At 36.8% G+C, this 17,657-nt stretch overlaps 1 protein-coding gene across 1 annotated transcript in view; it reads left to right on the top strand.

The window, feature by feature from the left end:
* ptprga (protein tyrosine phosphatase receptor type Ga) overlaps positions 1-17,657 on the top strand; it is a 321,286-nt gene that overhangs the window by 292,619 nt on the left and 11,010 nt on the right. The window contains 11 exon segments of the mRNA XM_048172553.1: positions 3,107-3,198; positions 12,347-12,443; positions 12,669-12,751; positions 12,848-12,982; positions 13,104-13,238; positions 15,273-15,445; positions 15,558-15,603; positions 15,605-15,694; positions 15,794-15,940; positions 16,740-16,833; positions 17,157-17,233. Coding sequence (XP_048028510.1) covers positions 3,107-3,198; positions 12,347-12,443; positions 12,669-12,751; positions 12,848-12,982; positions 13,104-13,238; positions 15,273-15,445; positions 15,558-15,603; positions 15,605-15,694; positions 15,794-15,940; positions 16,740-16,833; positions 17,157-17,233 — 1,169 coding nt within the window.

Below are 17,657 nucleotides of genomic sequence, written 5' to 3'. Positions count from 1 at the left end.
CTAAAAAGTTTGGAGTCAGTAAGATTTTTTGTTTGTTTGTTTGTTTAAGCAATTAATACTTCTATTTAGAAAGGATGCATTAAACTGATCAAAAGCAACCCTCTACAATGCGAGTAAATCACTAGCATTTGTGACTAAATTTCACCCTAGGCGACTAAAAAAAATTTTTTAATTAGCCAATGGCTAGTATATTGTATGATTTCAGACACCTGTGATTGAGTTAAGAGGCAAAAATATAAGTTTAGCACAGATATAATTTCGTTGCCTGCTGAACTTTACGCACTGGCGCTTGGCCTGAGAGCGCCCTATGTCGCTTTCTCTCACACACGCACACTTAACGTGAGAGAAAGAGAGAGGTTTACACATGCCACGTAAAGAGAGTTGACGCGCTAGATCTAATGCAGGGCTCGACAGGACTGCCCGATGGACAAGAGATGACTGAACTGTCACTTTCTCGATCGGCCCAGTGCCTGCATGATCATGAAAGTTTATCATTCGCTCATGTTTTTTAGCAAGAAGATGCGAAATATAAATCGCGTTCGTCTGACAGAAAGCCCAGGATGCGGAATACTGAATTGAGCTCTTTCACATCTTGCATTTGAACAAACAATTTAACACAAAATTAAGTCAAAATGTCTGTCTGGGCTTGTATCCTAGTAAACATAGTCGGTTATCTTAAGTAAACATAACAATTAAAAATTTAAAAAAAACCTCATGTGTAACACTATCAGTATATCCGTACATTATGTCTTAAAGTGACAGCAGCCTAATATTCCTGCTGCTGTGTTTTTTTTAACGTTAAATCAAACAACAAAAGACTCACTGCTTAGCTCTCAATTACTCAAATCACTCACTGCTCTTAACTGAACTTTTGTAACTTTATTAAAGATTAACTCTATATTTAATTTACACAGTGAAGACTATGCAGTGTTATTTTACATTTGATTATTCAATGTCTGTACATAAGCTACCTAAACTGTGTCTAACTACTGTTAGATCTACCTGAAAAATGTTAAAAAATTTAATTTGTATCTATGTGTGTTTCTTGTAGTTTATTTGTTCTTATATTATTACAGACTGTTTACTTCGTCTTTAATAGTTTTTGAAAATTATATTTTATGTTTATGTCGATTTTTTTTTCATTTGCATTGTTCTTGCATTCCATGTAAAAACTAAAGTCTGGCGAGTAAAATAAAAAACATTACTAGCCAATGGCAACTTGAGCTTCAGTGTGTCCGTAGAGGGTTCAAAAGTGATAAGTAGAGATATTTACAATGTTACAAATTATTTATATTCCAAATAAATGTTGTTCTGTTTTTTTTTTTTTTTAAAAAAAAAAAAAAAAAATGTAGCTGTCACGTTGTGGCTGTAGTAATACGCTCAAAGACAAGGAATCAAATGATTAAATCCAAACAGAAAAACTCAGGAGATCACAAGATGGAAACAATGAGCACAACCACATTAACTTAGACGATACCGGACAAAGGAAACTGAAAGAACTGACGGCTTAAATACTGACAGGGAGTAATCAAAGTGAACAGGAACAGGTGTGTGGAACTAATTAACAACCAAGGAAACTAACTTGGTACTCAAGCAGGCAAAACGGAACAGAACAAAATGAAAACGAAACCAAAACAGACTACATGTGACAGTAGCACAGTTTCCACAAACTAAGTTCAAGTTAAAGGTGCGTTCACGCCATGTTGGAATTACCGTAATTATGAGATTCTGACTTGTAAAAAGCGTTCACGTCCTCAGAGAACTCTGAGAGCTCCGACTTCTACCACACGACTGCTGAACCACCTGACCGCTGCAGTTTCATTTTGGTTTTGCCACTGAAACGCATAATTTCGAGTCAAAGGACGTGAACAGCTCTGAGTAGGACTTCACCTGTGGTCACCTCGTCATCACGGTAATTACTGAACGCAGAATAAGATAATAATAAGAAATGTTTCTTGAGCAGCAAATCAGTATATTAAAATGATTTCTGAAGGATCATGTGACACTAAAGACTGGAGTAATGATGCTGAAAATTCAGCTTTGCTATTACAGAAATAAATTAAAATTTAAAAATATATTAAAATAGACAACAGTTATTTTAAATTGTAATAATATTTACTTAAAAATCTTACCAACCCCAAACTTTTGAACGGTAGTGTATGTGATTGTTATATTATAATGATTAAATAATTAAAATCACACCATATTATATAAATTATTGACAAAGTAATTAGTAACCATACTTGTAGTAATCATAGTTATTACATTTTAATTATATGTTGATTATAATTATATATTTTAGTTGTTATTTTGTTCCTAACCAAATTAAATTTGATTGACAATGATTACAGGCTTTTTTCTGTCCTGATATGAGTTAAATCAAGTTTTAAAGTGCTGTGTGGGGTGTGTGTGTATTTTGGGTATGTTTGTTTATTTTTCTCTTTACAGGCTTATTTGTGTGTATTTAGACTCAGACAGATTTGAGTGACAGTTTGGTCAGCTTAGCGTATATCTGTGGGGAGTTTGAATCCGGTCCGAGTTTTTTTTTTCTTTTTTTTTCTTTTTTCACCGTGACTGAAGTTGAAACAGTCAACATGCTGAGTTGTTGATTAAAGCACAGGTGCTGCCATTAAGTAGGATCAATGTACCAGCACTGGAAACACTTGTATGCTACTTTTGCTGCCAGGAATTAGAGTAAAATCTATTGTTGTAGTGCAGTTTTCAAAAATGTGTGATGCAGCGTAAAAAATATAATATTTTTACTAATTTTATACCACAAGTATTCCCTCAGTGCCAATCACAATTTGAAAATTGAAAATCTAAAATGTAATAATAAAAAAGGAACCATATAATTTGTGTAATTTTTATATAATTATATAAAATATTGAGGTAATAATAATTATATTAATAATTGTATTTATTGGTAATTCATCTTTTGTTTGTTGTTTTATCCAAAATAATTAACACTGAAAAGGATTAAAGGTCAAAATATTGGATATATTTTTAACAGACTTATGGTAATTCCTGTTTAAACAACCATCCACACATCCACACCTGAGAAGACAACAGAAGCCCAAATTCATCTCTTTTTTTGGCTCTGTTTCAGATGATATGGAGGCCATCCCTGTTAAACAGTTTATCAAGCATGTATCAGAACTCTACTCCAACAACCAACACGGCTTCTCAGAAGAGTTTGAGGTAAGATCTGCACACACTCACTCACTCACACACACACACACACACACTTTACAGGCATATCCCGTCTCTATAACTCTTCCCTCAGCAAACTCCCTCAGACTTTTGTAAACACGGGTCCCGTCTCATGTGGTTCCCTCTGCCTCGCTGCAGCAGTTCTGTTGACAGGTTCTGGTGTCTGTCTGTGAACAGCTGGGCCGGGATCCCTCCGCGGATGTTTGTTATTTCTGGCAGGTGGCCGTACAGGACAAGCCAGTTGAACTCCGCCTGTGTGAGAATGAATTAGGCCATCTGAACGTTGGCATCTTTTTTCACACCGAGTTTGGACTCTCTCTGCTGTGTGTGTTAGTGCGGCGCAGAAGCCAGAAAACCACAACAACATTCTGTCAGACTAATGTGATGGCAGTTTGTACAAGGATGACTAGTAATTAGTTATCCATTGAATCTTGGGCCGCAGCGTCTGCTTGTGCTGTCAGTGGCACAGGTGAATGTCAATGAAACGATCTGAAATGTTTGGCCCCGATGATCGCTTGCAGATCACAAACACACACACACTTGGATCAGGATTCTGAAGTGTCCTGATGTTCTGGAGGTCTTTTTGGCAGTAATAACTGGCCGTGCCCACATTAGTGTTGTCCAAAATATCGATATTTCATATCGATACTGAAATATCTGAAACAGTCCAATACTCCTTTTCTGCAGTGTTGATACAATGATAGCAGCTGCGCATTCTCACTCTCTCTTCTCTCCAGCGGCGAATTGACACAAATACAATAGAATAAAGAGTATTCAGGTAAGAAATACTACAGAAATGAAAGTAATCAAATGTAAAATAACACTGAATAGTTTTATTGTAAAAATTAATGCTTGCAGTTAAAGTTACAAAAGTTATTTAGTCAAGAGCAGCAGTGATTTTCTCTTCGTCTTTTGTTCTTTGATTGACTTGACAGGTTTATTAGGCTGCTGTCACTTTAAGAGCGTATGCACGAATCTAATATACTGTTACACAACATGTGTTTTCTCTCAACTGTTTTACGTTCCAAAAATGGCAGTTTTCCCTATGGTATTGAATATCGATATTTTTCAATGTATCATATAGATGTTGGAAATTCCAGTATCGTGACAACACTAGCCCATATTATACTATTTTTGCTTGCTTATACTATAGTTTGTTTGCTGTTGCAGACAAATGTTTGAGGTCTGCAACAAAAAACTCACGTTTCCAAAATTGATTGTTCCACCAGAATTGACGAATTGTTAAGTAAGCAGTTCAGCAATACAATCTGAGCTGGTTTTGAGTTGAAAGGATGCAAACAGTATTTACTTACCTGTTTTTATTTATTTTATTTTTTATTATGTAATTGTATTTATTTTACAAGCTTGCTTATTTATTTACTATTTTATTTTATTTTATTTTATAATAAACTTCAAGATTATATTCGGCAAAAAATTCTCCACTAATTATTTACAATTTTTATTTGTAAAATCTTTATTGTACTTTATGCATAAGCTATACAGGTATTGCTTAAATCTGTGGCTCTGCTAATTTCAAGACATTTATTTCAAAGTTAATCTTTTAACAAAAGTTAAAATTTAAAACAATTGTATATTCAAAATTTATTTTGGAAATTGATTAAATTAAATTAAATTAAATTAATAAATAACAGCATGTTTTGGTAGATTGGAAAAAATTCCCAAAAAAGCAACAATGTCCTAAAGGTGAGAAAATGTTATTTCATAAAAACTTATTTCTGACACTGATTAATTACTAATAGCCAGCTGCTCATTTTATGGTCAGTTTTCATAGACAGTTGTTCATTTCTCACGTTTTTGTATTTATTTGAGACAACTCAATTTTGCCACCTTCAACCTGAAAGTACCAATTTTTTTCAAAGTATATTTGTTTAATTAATCAGAATATCGAAGAAAACATTTAATTGAATAGCGCTATTGTTTTTGCTGCGCACCTGTTAATACAGGTGTCAATACAGTTGTAATACAGTTGTCAATCCAGAACACTAGCTGGGTATCTGTGAAGTGAATCTTTTCAAATGAATGCAAATTAGGTGTGTTTCCATCAAGTTGTTTGAGCGTATGACGGTGGTATCGGTAACCCAGTAACCAAAAGTAAATAAAACACTGTAACCAAGCATTCAAACACTTATGTATAGGAAAACAACAAACCAGAGGCGTCTGAACAATTCTCGACTATTAAGCATTACACACATGTGATGCGAATTAAGGATTTTTTTTTTTTTTTTTTTTTTTTTCCCGAAATTGGACGTTTCTATCACTCATTTCTGATGCGATATTTCAAAATGTACATAAAAACAGGGTAATGGAAACATAGCTACTGAGTGAATGTAATCTGTTGTGTTTGTCATAATGGAAAGGAAAATCTTTCAATTTAGTTTCAAAGTAGGTCTTCTACTTTCCCTCCTTCATAGGAGAGAATGAGGGGAGGAGAGAAGGGGAGGTGTGTGGGTCACTAAGGTTCCTCTGAGGGCCTCACTTGGCCCCTTTGTTCCATGGTGGCTTGATTGACGCAGGGAAGTGCTTCAGAAAGTGTGTGCCTGCGCTCATGTGGGCTTGATGGACATTGGGAAGTGGTTCCATGGGGGGTTTCTGGTGCTGTTTCCCCTCAATGGATTCCTCTGTGGTTCCTAACCCTTCTCTCTCGCCTCCACTACTTGAGCAGAGAAAAAGAGGGAAGACAGCTGAGCCAAACCCCCTTTGGATGGAGCCCCCCAGACCCCTGACAAGCGGCTTTGTGCAACTGGGGCCAAAAAAAAAGCAGTGGCTGGGGTGGCAGCGATCATGGGAGCCAGGGAGGAGAGGAGGGGTATTGGCTAGGTCCGGACAGGCACGGGGATTATATGCATGAGTTTTTTAGGGGGGAAAGAAAAGTGACTCAAAGGGAAAAAAGGAAGAGGACACTTGGAGAAGTTTGGCATTCAACTGAAAGCGAGAGACGAGTGAATAGAGAACACCAGAGAGGAAGACAGATCAGAGTCTGAGAAAAGCAGTGGATGACAGACTTATTTCCTTATGGTTTTTATTGTAGTTTTGTCTTATTTTTTATTTTATTTGTTTAATGTTGTAAGACACTCTTTAAAGACAACAAGAAATCGAAACCAACCTTATTTACTTGCCTAATAAATGTCCCTGTTGTTTTTGTGCATGCTATTCTAAAAAAATATATATTTTTTTTATCAAAATGTAATTGGTTCCTTCACATCTTTTATGATATTAACTCTTTTAAGATGCTATTAATTAATTGATATTTTTACACAGATAAAATTAATATAATAGCCCAACAACATAATAACTGCATAGCCAAATAGCTATATATTTATCTTTTAGACTGCCGTTGTTGCTAATTGGCATTTTTACAAAAAATAACAACATAATGTTATGCTGGTCAGTGTTATTAAAAAAAGATATATTAATAGCAAATAATGAATAAGCTAACAATCTTTAGTTCCCAGAACATTGTTAAATGTATATTTTTAAAGGGGTCATGACATTTTAATATATTCCTTTCCTTGAGGTTCAATTATAATAATAATCTTAATAATAATAATATAATCTTGTAATGTTAATAACGTTTTTGTTTTTTTATATATATATTCTAAACATATATTAATATTATTTTTAGCCTTCATTCTGACCCTCTGTCTGAAATGAGCACTTGTCAGTAATCTGCCAACTTTAATGATTGGATAACGTCATTGCATAGAAAAACAATATCAACGGCCACACGCTATTGCACGTGAGTAAGCGCTTTCAAAAATACTATCCATATAAAACCGTCATTTACGGACTAAGCATTATGAAATCGTTTATTTACACTTGGTGATTCAACTGCTGTCAGATCCAATACAGCTGACTGCTTCATCTGTCAACAAAAGTTTTTTTTTTTGTTTTTTCCATTACACTGTGCCTCATTTACAAAACAAAATACTCAGAACAAACATATAATCCTCCGTTGTGATCTGGGACGCTATTAAATACAAACCAGTGCTGGGATCCTTCTGAAGTCTCTTCATCGCTGTTTAAGCTGGACATGTCACAGCGAACGTTCTTATACTCTTCCATTTGTCCTGTTGTCGACAGACTCAAGCGCGCAGTGTACGTCCAGTGTAGTCCAATGTATCCAGTGTAGATAGTGTCAGTGATTATAATGGGGTCTGTTTGCTTTTGACATGACTCAACACTCACATCCACTGTAGGCAAGTTAAGCGACTGCAACACCTGTGGACTTGCTTTTGGTTAGCCATGATTGTTTTTTTTTTTTTTTTGTTTTTTTTACAGAAATAGAATGTTCTTTTTAGGCTTTCAGAATGTTTCCCAGTATAGAAGACGGATGCATTTACATCAGTAAACAATTCTATACAAACAATCATCATCTGTGTAATGAATCATCACTCTGGCTGGGATCCATTTGCATGCTTTTATTAGTAAGAGCGTGGTAATACAGGCAGGGTGAAACAGGAGCAGACAGGTATAACAGGGACAGGCAGAATCGTGGTCAGATAACAGGCAGAGGGTCAGGACAGGCAGGTATCACTTACAGAACAAGGTAACAGGCGGGGGTCAAAGGCAGGCAGCAGTGGATCGTAGACGGGTAACAAACAGGATCAGCAACAGGAATACAAACAGGGTAATAACGCTCAGAAATGTTCACCAAGGGAAAACAAGACTTCGCAGTGAACTGCAGGGCATGAGAGTCTTTTATAGTCCAGGTAATGGGTATCAGCTGTGGCACTAATTAGTCCAAGGCACGGGCTGATGGGAAATGTAGTGTGTATGTGCGTGCGTGTGTGTGTCAGTACTCGGGAGATGGCTCCCTCCGATGGCCAGAGGAGGGAACCACGGAGTTCATCTCTGTGACAATCTGTCATATGGAGGATTGAATTAATATTCAATTTTTTGTTTTATTTAACTTAACTATTAACTATTAATCACAATATTTTAGCTTCATTTTAAGTGAGCAATATAGTAATTTTTAAACAATAGTGGAGTTAAAGGTGCTAAAGAGGTTCTTTTTGTCGACTGAGTTTTTGAAATGAGCGCATGGGTAAGAACAACCCCCCTCCTTCACAGCTCATTTAGAGGGAACGCCTCCCAAAACTCATGCACGAGTATCGGAACACGAGTGTTTAGCACCGGCATTCGCTGTGTTATTAAGCCGGGCACACATTTAACGACTAGCTAAAACATTCTGACTATGCTCAACATACAGCGATTGTTTCCTGCTCCTGAAGCAGATTTATATACTTTCACATGGAATTTGAACACCGACTGTAATCGCAGACTGAAAGCAACTGGCTCTGACTGGACGCGTTTGAACGCGATCAGTCATAAGTATCAATTTACATTCATAATCGGCCTTACAATCATCTTAAAGCCGCGCACACACTTAGTGGATTCATTATGTCGGATTCACCGCAGGTAACTATAATCTGCAGTTGTTACTCCTGTTCCTGACAAAAACATTGCATGCGGCGCCTGTGGAGTGTGGAAAGCTACTGGAGCGCGAGCCGCGCGTCTTCACAAGGAACGTCATGGCAGTGATGACAAGCCAGAGGGCCAATCGTTTACGCGATATTGCGTAAACGATTGGCTGATGTTTTTAAGGCCCTACCTCGTGCACAGATGATGTATATTAATATTATTCCTTTCAGTGCACCTAATAAATAGTCTTTTATCAGTTAGTAAAGACAGTTTCAAGTAATATTGCAAAAATGTATAAAACAAAACATCCTCTTTAGCACCTGGAGTTAAATAAAACTGCCCAGCAGGTTGGGTCAAATATTTAACCCAACTGCTGGGTCAAAATAAACCAATCGCTGGGGTTGTCTATTGTCTATTTAACCCAACTTGGGTTATTTTTTAGAATGTCGAGTTTTTGAAATGTGACATTTATTCACAGACATCAAAAAATGAATAAAGATATATTTGATGTTGACTAAGTTAACATTAGACCGTGTGTCCACCAAAGCGTTTTTTCCAGCTGCTAGCGTACTTTTTCAATTGTTTTCAATGGGAACGCCGCGTTTTTTAAACGGCAGGAGCGTAACGAGGCGCTGAGCGTCTTTTTCACGCTCAAGCGCTGAGAGCTCGGCGTTTTTTACTGGTCGCCTCGAGTTGAAAAATGTTCAACTTTGAGTAAAACGCTGCGCTCATCACTGTCACTTTTTAGCCAGCCGTCCAATCAGAGTGAAGGAGGGGCGGGACAAATACTACACCGACCAACTGTCACAACATTCTTGAAACAAAATGAATGAGAAATTAATATTGCTGTTCTCCGAACATACATAGCAAGTAATTCCACATTGTGTCAACATTTTTAGTCTGAAACAAATTACCTGCAAATCAGTTATAAGTAACAGTGCCGCGGATATTCCGTATCATAGCAACAAAGCGTCTCAATAAAAAAAAACGCTGCGCTCTCAAGCGCTCACAGATAGGCGTTTTAAGCAGAGCGCCTAGCCTTTTCAGCTGGCTAAAAACGCTTTGGTGGACACATGGCCTTACATTCATTTCTAAATACTGAATTGTAGAGTTTGACATGGACATTTGGTCAATTAACTAAAATGTCTCAGTTATCAGTTAACCATTCACATCGAGATAATCTCCAGGGTGAACTTGACTTTCAGCCTCCTCGTCTTGGTCATCATCTCAATTCCCTGCATGGCTTGATTTCTACTTTTTTCCTTTTCACAATCGACTGCAAAGTTGCATTCAGATATTGGAAATCACACTTTTCAACATCCAGTCATTTCCCAATGAAACTATTTTTCTTGCTGAATACCTTTTCATTCTAGTAAGTAAAATAGGTTGGGTAATGGGTTGTTCGTGTTGACTTTAAAAAAGAAACCTCATGTAATACCACCAGCATCACGTACGATCTCACAGGTCACACATGAATAGAACTGACAGTCGTGGACCATCCTCACATAAATGTTTCTTTCTCCTGTGGCCTTCTGTGAAGTAGCAGCTCTTCTCAGGATATGAGCGGGGTTAATTCAGGTGCAGGTAACTAGAAACCTCACAGGTGCGTGTGTGCAGACGAGAGACTCATTGAAAACAGCCCCTGGCAGATTTTCAAACATCTTGTGGTTTTAAACAACCGTGTCCACACACCCTCCAAATGCAATACAAACACACATCCAACCAATGCACACACAGCCAATTCTTGTTTTCCGGTAGATCAATTAACTGTATCTCAATGTTTTTGTTGTTAACAGACTGTGTCATGTGTTCGTGTGTTTATTGAGAGATCTGTTAACAGCCTCAGGATGTTAGCTCTGCTTAACCTGCTGTACATGCTACCTGCAAACTACAGAGAATTTTGTGCAAATGCACAGTTATTGTCTTTAATACTGTATGTCACATGTAACAATGTAGGAATATCATTGTATTAGATAACAAAAGATAAAACCAAATTGGAATTAAAGGATTAGTTCACTTCTGAATGAAAATTTCCTGATAAATTTACTCACCTCCATGTCATCCAAGATGTTCATGTCTTTCTTTCTTCAGTCGAAAAGAAATTAAGGTTTTTGAGGAAAACATTCCAGGATTTTTCTCCTTATAGGTGACTTCACTGGGGTTCAACGGGTTGAAGGTCCAAACTGCAGTTTCAGTGCAGCTTCAAAAGGCTCTACACGATCCCAGATGAGGAATAAGGGTCTGATCTAGCGAAACGATCAGTCATTTTCTTAAAAAAAAAAAAAAAATGTATATACTTTTTAACCACAAATTCTCATCTTGCGTTAGCTCTGCGATCCGCACACATGACGTAATCACGTTACAAAGGTCATGCATGATGTAGGCGGAAGTACCGATCCAGTGTCTACAAGCGAGCGTGCAAAGATTAAGCCAAACACTCTTAAAAAAATAAGATTTCCGCCCTACCGCGGTACTTCTGCCTACGTCACGCAGGACCTTTCAGCGTAATGTGTGGTGCATCACAGAGCTCATTAGGGATGGGTAAAAAATATAGATTTCTCGATTTTAATCGATTCTCATTTTTACGAACCGATATCGATACTTAAATCCCAAGAATTGATTAGTCTAGTCTGTTTTCAGTTGATGAATGAGCAGAATATGTAGCGCCTCCCATCCAATAAATCACAATAATCTTTGTGCCTTGTTACTTTTGATATGAAGCAAAGTCTCATGACATCCATCCTATTGTGAGATTCAAAAGATAAATTTGAAAATGAAAAATAAAAAATAAAAATGAGAGATTTTTTTCCTCTAGAAAATTTGCCATGTACTGTAACTGAAATACTACATCCAAAATAATCGATAACGAATTGAATCGAATCAGAATCTAATTGAATCACGAGCATGTGAATAGTAATCGAATCGAATCGTGAAAATTGTGTCAATACCCAGCCCTAGAGCTAGTGCAAGACAAGCATTTGTGGTTAAAACTTTTTTTGTTGTTGTTTTTTTATAACCGATCGTTTCGCTACACAAGACCCTTATTCCTCATCTGGAATCATGTAGAGCGTTTTGAAGCTGCACTGAAACTGAAACTGAAATTTGGACCTTCAGCCCGTTGAACCCCAGTGAAGTCCACTATATGGAGAAAAATCCTGGAATGTTTTCATCAAAAACCTTCATTTCTTTTCGACTGAAGAAAGAAAGACATGAACATCTTGGATGACATGGGGGTGAGTAAATTATCAGGTAATTTTAATTCAGAAGTGAACTAATCCTTTAAGCAAAACAGCAAATGATAAAAACAACATGTATACTGTATAAAATGAATCATATTTGATCACTTTTTTGTTTCATGTAGTAGTTAATGTGATGAACTACATTCCTCCCTGATGAATCACTTGTTATATCCATCATTTGGAAGTCACTTTGGATAAAAGCATCTGATGAATGAATAAATGTAAATGTAAACTACACCTGTGGTTACTCATCTATGTGAACACTGAAAATCAACTTATTTTAAAATCACCTTGAAAAAAATCTTAGAAAAGGAGCATTTGTTTGCACTTAACACTTGGTTTGAGTATTGGGGAAAATGACATTTCTTTCTTTCCTGCTCTGTAAATATTATGGGTTTTTTGTATGTCAAACTATGAAAATGAAATTCATGATGTCTCATACGTGTGTGTTGTAGGAAGTGCAGCGCTGCACAGCAGATATGAAGATCACATCAGAACACTCCAACCACCCTGACAATAAGCACAAAAACAGATACATCAACATCATAGCCTGTGAGTCTCTTTCTATGTAACACACATATACGGTAGGGGTCCAAAAATCTTTAAAGTCTTAGAATTTAATTGAAAATGTACATACAGTAGTGTATAGATTCAGTTTGGATTTTTTCGATGGAAATGAATACCTTTATTCAGCATTAAATTGATCTAAAGTGACAGTAAATCAGTAAATAAAGATCAGACGTGCCTCTCACTGTCCATCTCTCTTTCTTCCTCCAGACGACCACAGTCGAGTGAAGCTCAGACCTCTGGCAGGCAAAGACTCCAAACACAGTGACTACATCAATGCCAACTATGTGGATGTGAGTGATGTCTGCAGAGCACATTGATGTCAGAGCTTCATATTGAATAAACTTGACAGTGTGTGATGTATATTTCTGTTTCTCTCTCCTCTACAGGGGTACAACAAACCCAAGGCCTACATAGCAGCTCAGGGTCCTCTCAAATCCACATTCGAGGACTTCTGGAGGATGGTGTGGGAACAGAACACCGGCATTATAGTCATGATCACTAACCTGGTGGAGAAAGGCAGAGTGAGTTCTGACAACCGTTACAATTTCTGATATAACCATATTTAATATTTAACCATATTTCTGATAATTTGTTTCATATGGCCGCTTTAAACTTTGTTCCCTTTTCGTGTGCATCTCACAGAGAAAATGCGACCAGTACTGGCCGACAGAGAACAGTGAGGAATATGGTAATATTGTGGTGACGCTAAAGAGAACCAAAGTAATGGCGTGCTACACACTCCGCATCTTCGCTATCAGAAACACCAAAGTAAAGAAGGTATACAGTTTTCATCTCGCCTCCCTCTCTCATGCACATTCTCATGCTGTACACTGAAAATGGATCATTCAACAAAATGGATGGCATTATTTACTACCTATGTGTTAGAAATGATTTTAGCAATGAATAGCTGATGCCAACTTTTATTATTAATTAAAATAGACATTGTTCGAAACACATTAAAAAAATTCCACTATTTTTTTTTTTTTTTACCTTTCCCCGCCCGTGTATTTCCAGCCTCTCCAAATACGCAATTAAATGAACAAAGTATATGAAAATAAAAACTAGCAAATTAAAAAATCACAGACATATCAGATGAGCATGTCAACACAATCGGAGGTGTTTACGAATCCGGTAACAGTCGGTACCGACTGTACTTTTGACAACTCTAATGTGTGTTAAATTAAACTGTCAACCCTATTACCATCCTGTTTTGATTCGTTTTACCTTCATGAAGGGGCTAAGTTCTCAACAGATATTAAAATAAATTTAGCTTGCAATAGTACAATGTGTCATATCATTGTTTCTTGTTTTGACTGCTGTGTAAAAGTTTGATTTAGTGTTTGATATAGTTTAATAAACTGTTTCAGTTTTTTGGGTTCCTAATTGTTCACACCTGTGTCTTGTTAATCTAGGCCCCTATGTATATAAGCCTCAGTGTTTGGTGTGTTAGGTTGTCAGTTGTTTGTTGTGTTCCTACCTTTTGTGTTAATTGGTTCCTGTTAAATATCCTGCACTTAGTTCCTATTCTCAGCCTGCCTCCCTTGCTGTCCTGTTACACAATGCCATTTCGCCACCTTGGAATTATAAGGTTCTATCTGCATTCTGAGCAGTTTTGAGATATTGAACTTCAAAGTTTTTGCATTCCAGTGGACTTTGTAGATAGAAGCTTTTTGTTTTCTTAAAAAAATGTACAATGAACTTTGAAAAAAAAAAAAATCACAAGTTACAGAATAAGAATATTTTGACAAAAATGCCAGATAGAACCTTATAATTACAAGGTGATGATTTATTATCACTTATACACAATATTTGTTCATTCTTCATTAAACTGGAAAAGGCACTCATTTAATAGAATGATCCATATAGTAATTATGCATGGTTTTGCCTGCTTTCCTTTACCTGTGTGAAGGATTGTGGCAGGGTTGAGCATTAAAAGCCAGAGGAAAATATCTTAAGGAGCTTATGCAAGGTCCTGGCCTTCACAGCGTCAGTGAGAGCGATCTGCTTTCTGTGTAAATCTCTTTCATAATACACAGAGCCACACCAAGGCCACTGGTGGCAAAGAAATAAGAGTCTTTTTATAGCAGCCAGTTAGATGTGAGTTTAGGTGCCACCTTTTTATGCGGCAAGGAAAAATGCATGTATGGTTAAAAAAAAAGAAAGAAATCGCACAAAAGAAATCATTTGCGCTGCAAGTTTAATGTCAAGTAAGGGTTATTTGAATATATGGAGATTAATCGAGTGTTTGTGTTTAATGACTGTCATACACAATTGCATTATGTTGTGTAATTTATTTATTTTCAAAAAAGCATTTTTTTCGCTACCTGGCAGGGCCAAGTTTCTGAAAATATCCATACAAATATTTAAAAAAAACTGACTTAAGGATGATTCTCACTAGAAAAAAATAATAAATGGGTCAGTATTGGGTTAGTAAATATGCAATATGTTGTCAATTTAGAATGTAGCCGGGTTTAAGAATTGTTTTGTTGTTGTTGTTTGGCTTTGCTTTGTTTTGTTTTGTTTTGATTGTTTGCTTTGTCTATTTTGCTTTGCTTTATTTTTATTTTATTTGTTTATTTTGTTTTACTTTGCTTTGTTTTTGTTTTGCTTTGTTTGTTTGTTTGTTTGTTTTTTGTTTGTTTGCTTTGTTTTTTTGTTTTGTGTTACTTTGCTTTGCTTGTTGTGTCAGATTGTGTTGTGTCTCGTTTTGGACTGATTTAAAAACAGCAGACATCTGTGTTCTCCTTCTTTGTCCTTTTATGTTGAAGAGTCATATGTAGTTGTTAGACTTTTGTCTGTTTATGTTTGCAGGGTCAGAAGGGTAACACTAAGGGCCGTCAGAGTGAGAGAACAGTTCTGCAGTATCACTACACTCAGTGGCCAGATATGGGTGTCCCTGAGTACACGTTACCTGTACTCACCTTCGTCAGGAAGTCCTCTGCCGCACAGACTCCAGAGATGGGCCCCATGCTTGTACACTGCAGGTAATACACACACACACACACACACACACACACACACACTTGCACTGGCTAATTTAATGGCTAAAGAGAGCAAAAACAAACAGTTTACATGTTTTTAATGTATTTTCCTCAGTGCTGGAGTGGGCAGGACCGGAACTTACATTGTGATTGACAGCATGCTTACAGCAGCTGAAGGATAAAGGCTCAGTCAATGTGCTGGGTTTCCTCAAACATATACGAACTCAGAGAAACTACCTGGTCCAAACGGAAGTGAGTCACCAGTCCAAATCTGTCCTGTTTGTGTGTCATCCAGCATGTCTCTTTATCTCTCTGTTGTTGTTTTTTTTTTGTCTGTCTCTGTGTGTTTAGGAGCAGTATATCTTCATCCACGATGCCTTGATGGAAGCCATTCTTGGGAAGGAAACAGAGGTGCCCTCCAGTCAGCTGCACAGTTACGTCAACAACATCCTGACGCCAGGCCCAGGAGGCAAAACACGACTAGAGAAGCAGTTCAAGGTGAGGACTATCTCTTTCCTTATGCAAAGTCATTTCGACAAGCAATTTGTCTGTTCAAACTGATTGCAGAACTGCTATGCGTGACACATTCTCAGCATATCAGAAGATATTTTATTTTTAATGCATATTTATGCAGAGAAGAATTTTGAACCAAAGTAATTGGCTCACTTTTATTGCTTAATACTTTATCATTTCATACCTGGTTAGCACACTGTGACTTAAACCCCAAGTCTGACAGGTTCTGTGTGGGAAAAATGTGTGATATGTGGTCTGCTTGAGTTTCATGAGTTTATAAAATGTTTTATTGAGCCCTGAAATTTTCACTTTTTATAGTTCTGTCTGGTACGGTTTCAATACCCAAATATAAATCCACATCACGTTTTACAACTGCGGCACATATTTCCTTCCTGTAAAGTTCCAAAGATTTGAGTTTCAGTACTTAATGTTAGGAATATTTTGTTTTGTTTTGTGTTTGTTTTGTGTCATAACAAAATCTTTTGTTTTGTTAAAAATAAAAAGGTCCAGTTCATTGTGTTTTTTGTTTTTTTTTTTTTTTTTTTTTGGTTTCGGTTCTTTTTTTCTTCTTTCATTTTCCTTGTTTTTTTTGTTTCCTTTTCCTTTTCTTTTCTTTTCTTTTCTTTTCTTTATTGAGCCCTGAAATTCTCACGGTTTATGGTTCATAGACAGCAACTTGACATATTTCCTTCCTGTTGAATTCAAACGGTTGGCTTTGTCTTATGTGATGTATTCATGCTACTTTGAAATAAAGAAAAAATAATTCTTTGTCCTTGATGTACAGTTGGTGACTCAGTGCAATGCAAGATTTGTGGAGTGCTTCAGTGCTCAGAAAGAATGCAACAAGGAGAAGAACCGCAACTCTTCTGTTGTCCCATGTGAGTAACATAAGCTAAAATATATGACAATTAAGGTTTATTAGCATTGTTGTCACCTAAATGTAAATGTAATAGCACATCCAGTTTATTTATCGGGTATTGCTTATTGTGTACTGTGGTGTCTGTGGCCATTTTCTTTTCTTTTTTTGTTCTTTTTCAAATACCTTGGCCCTTTATGACAATTATCTTTACTAATGTTCTTGAATCCAATTTGCAACACATCTTTCAAAAGTGTGCTTGCAGCACCGTTTGAGCTAATGAGATCACATCACTGACCTGCTCTCTTATTCTGCATGATGATTGGCTGTTTTTGTCCCTCTCAGCGGAAAGAGCACGTGTTGGTCTCGCGCCGTTGCCTGGAATGAAAGGCACAGATTACATCAATGCATCTTATATAATGGTGAGTACCCAGCACCCCCACTACAGTTAAACATTAACCTGTACTGGATGTCTAAATAGCACTCAGTGTTCTGGGGAAAACTGTTCTGTTTTATGCTCGTACGAGTGAACATTTGCTGCAGTGTTGGTTTTACAGCACCTGTGCTTTGGTTTTGAGCACACCTTTTTTTTTCTTTTCAAATAGTACATAGAAAGGGGTTTATACATGGCTCAAAGATGACATGTCAATGAGATAACAGGCATTAGGGAATCAAACACAAACTTCACATTGTAATTTTTCATTTTTAACTACTACTACTAAGTGATATCCTGAGCCCTAAGATTTTTAAGTGACTGAAATTAACTAACTAGATAGGGTAGGTAAATTGGGGCACTTTTTGAGTCTCTTTTATCGATGCTACCTGTTGTATACTGAAAGCCAAAAT

The sequence above is a fragment of the Megalobrama amblycephala genome, linkage group LG21 (genome assembly GCF_018812025.1).
Source record: "Megalobrama amblycephala isolate DHTTF-2021 linkage group LG21, ASM1881202v1, whole genome shotgun sequence".
Classification (NCBI taxonomy): Eukaryota; Metazoa; Chordata; class Actinopteri; order Cypriniformes; family Xenocyprididae; genus Megalobrama; species Megalobrama amblycephala.
Note: the sequence above shows the minus strand (reverse complement) of the source record. Positions and strands in the feature narration are given on the sequence as shown.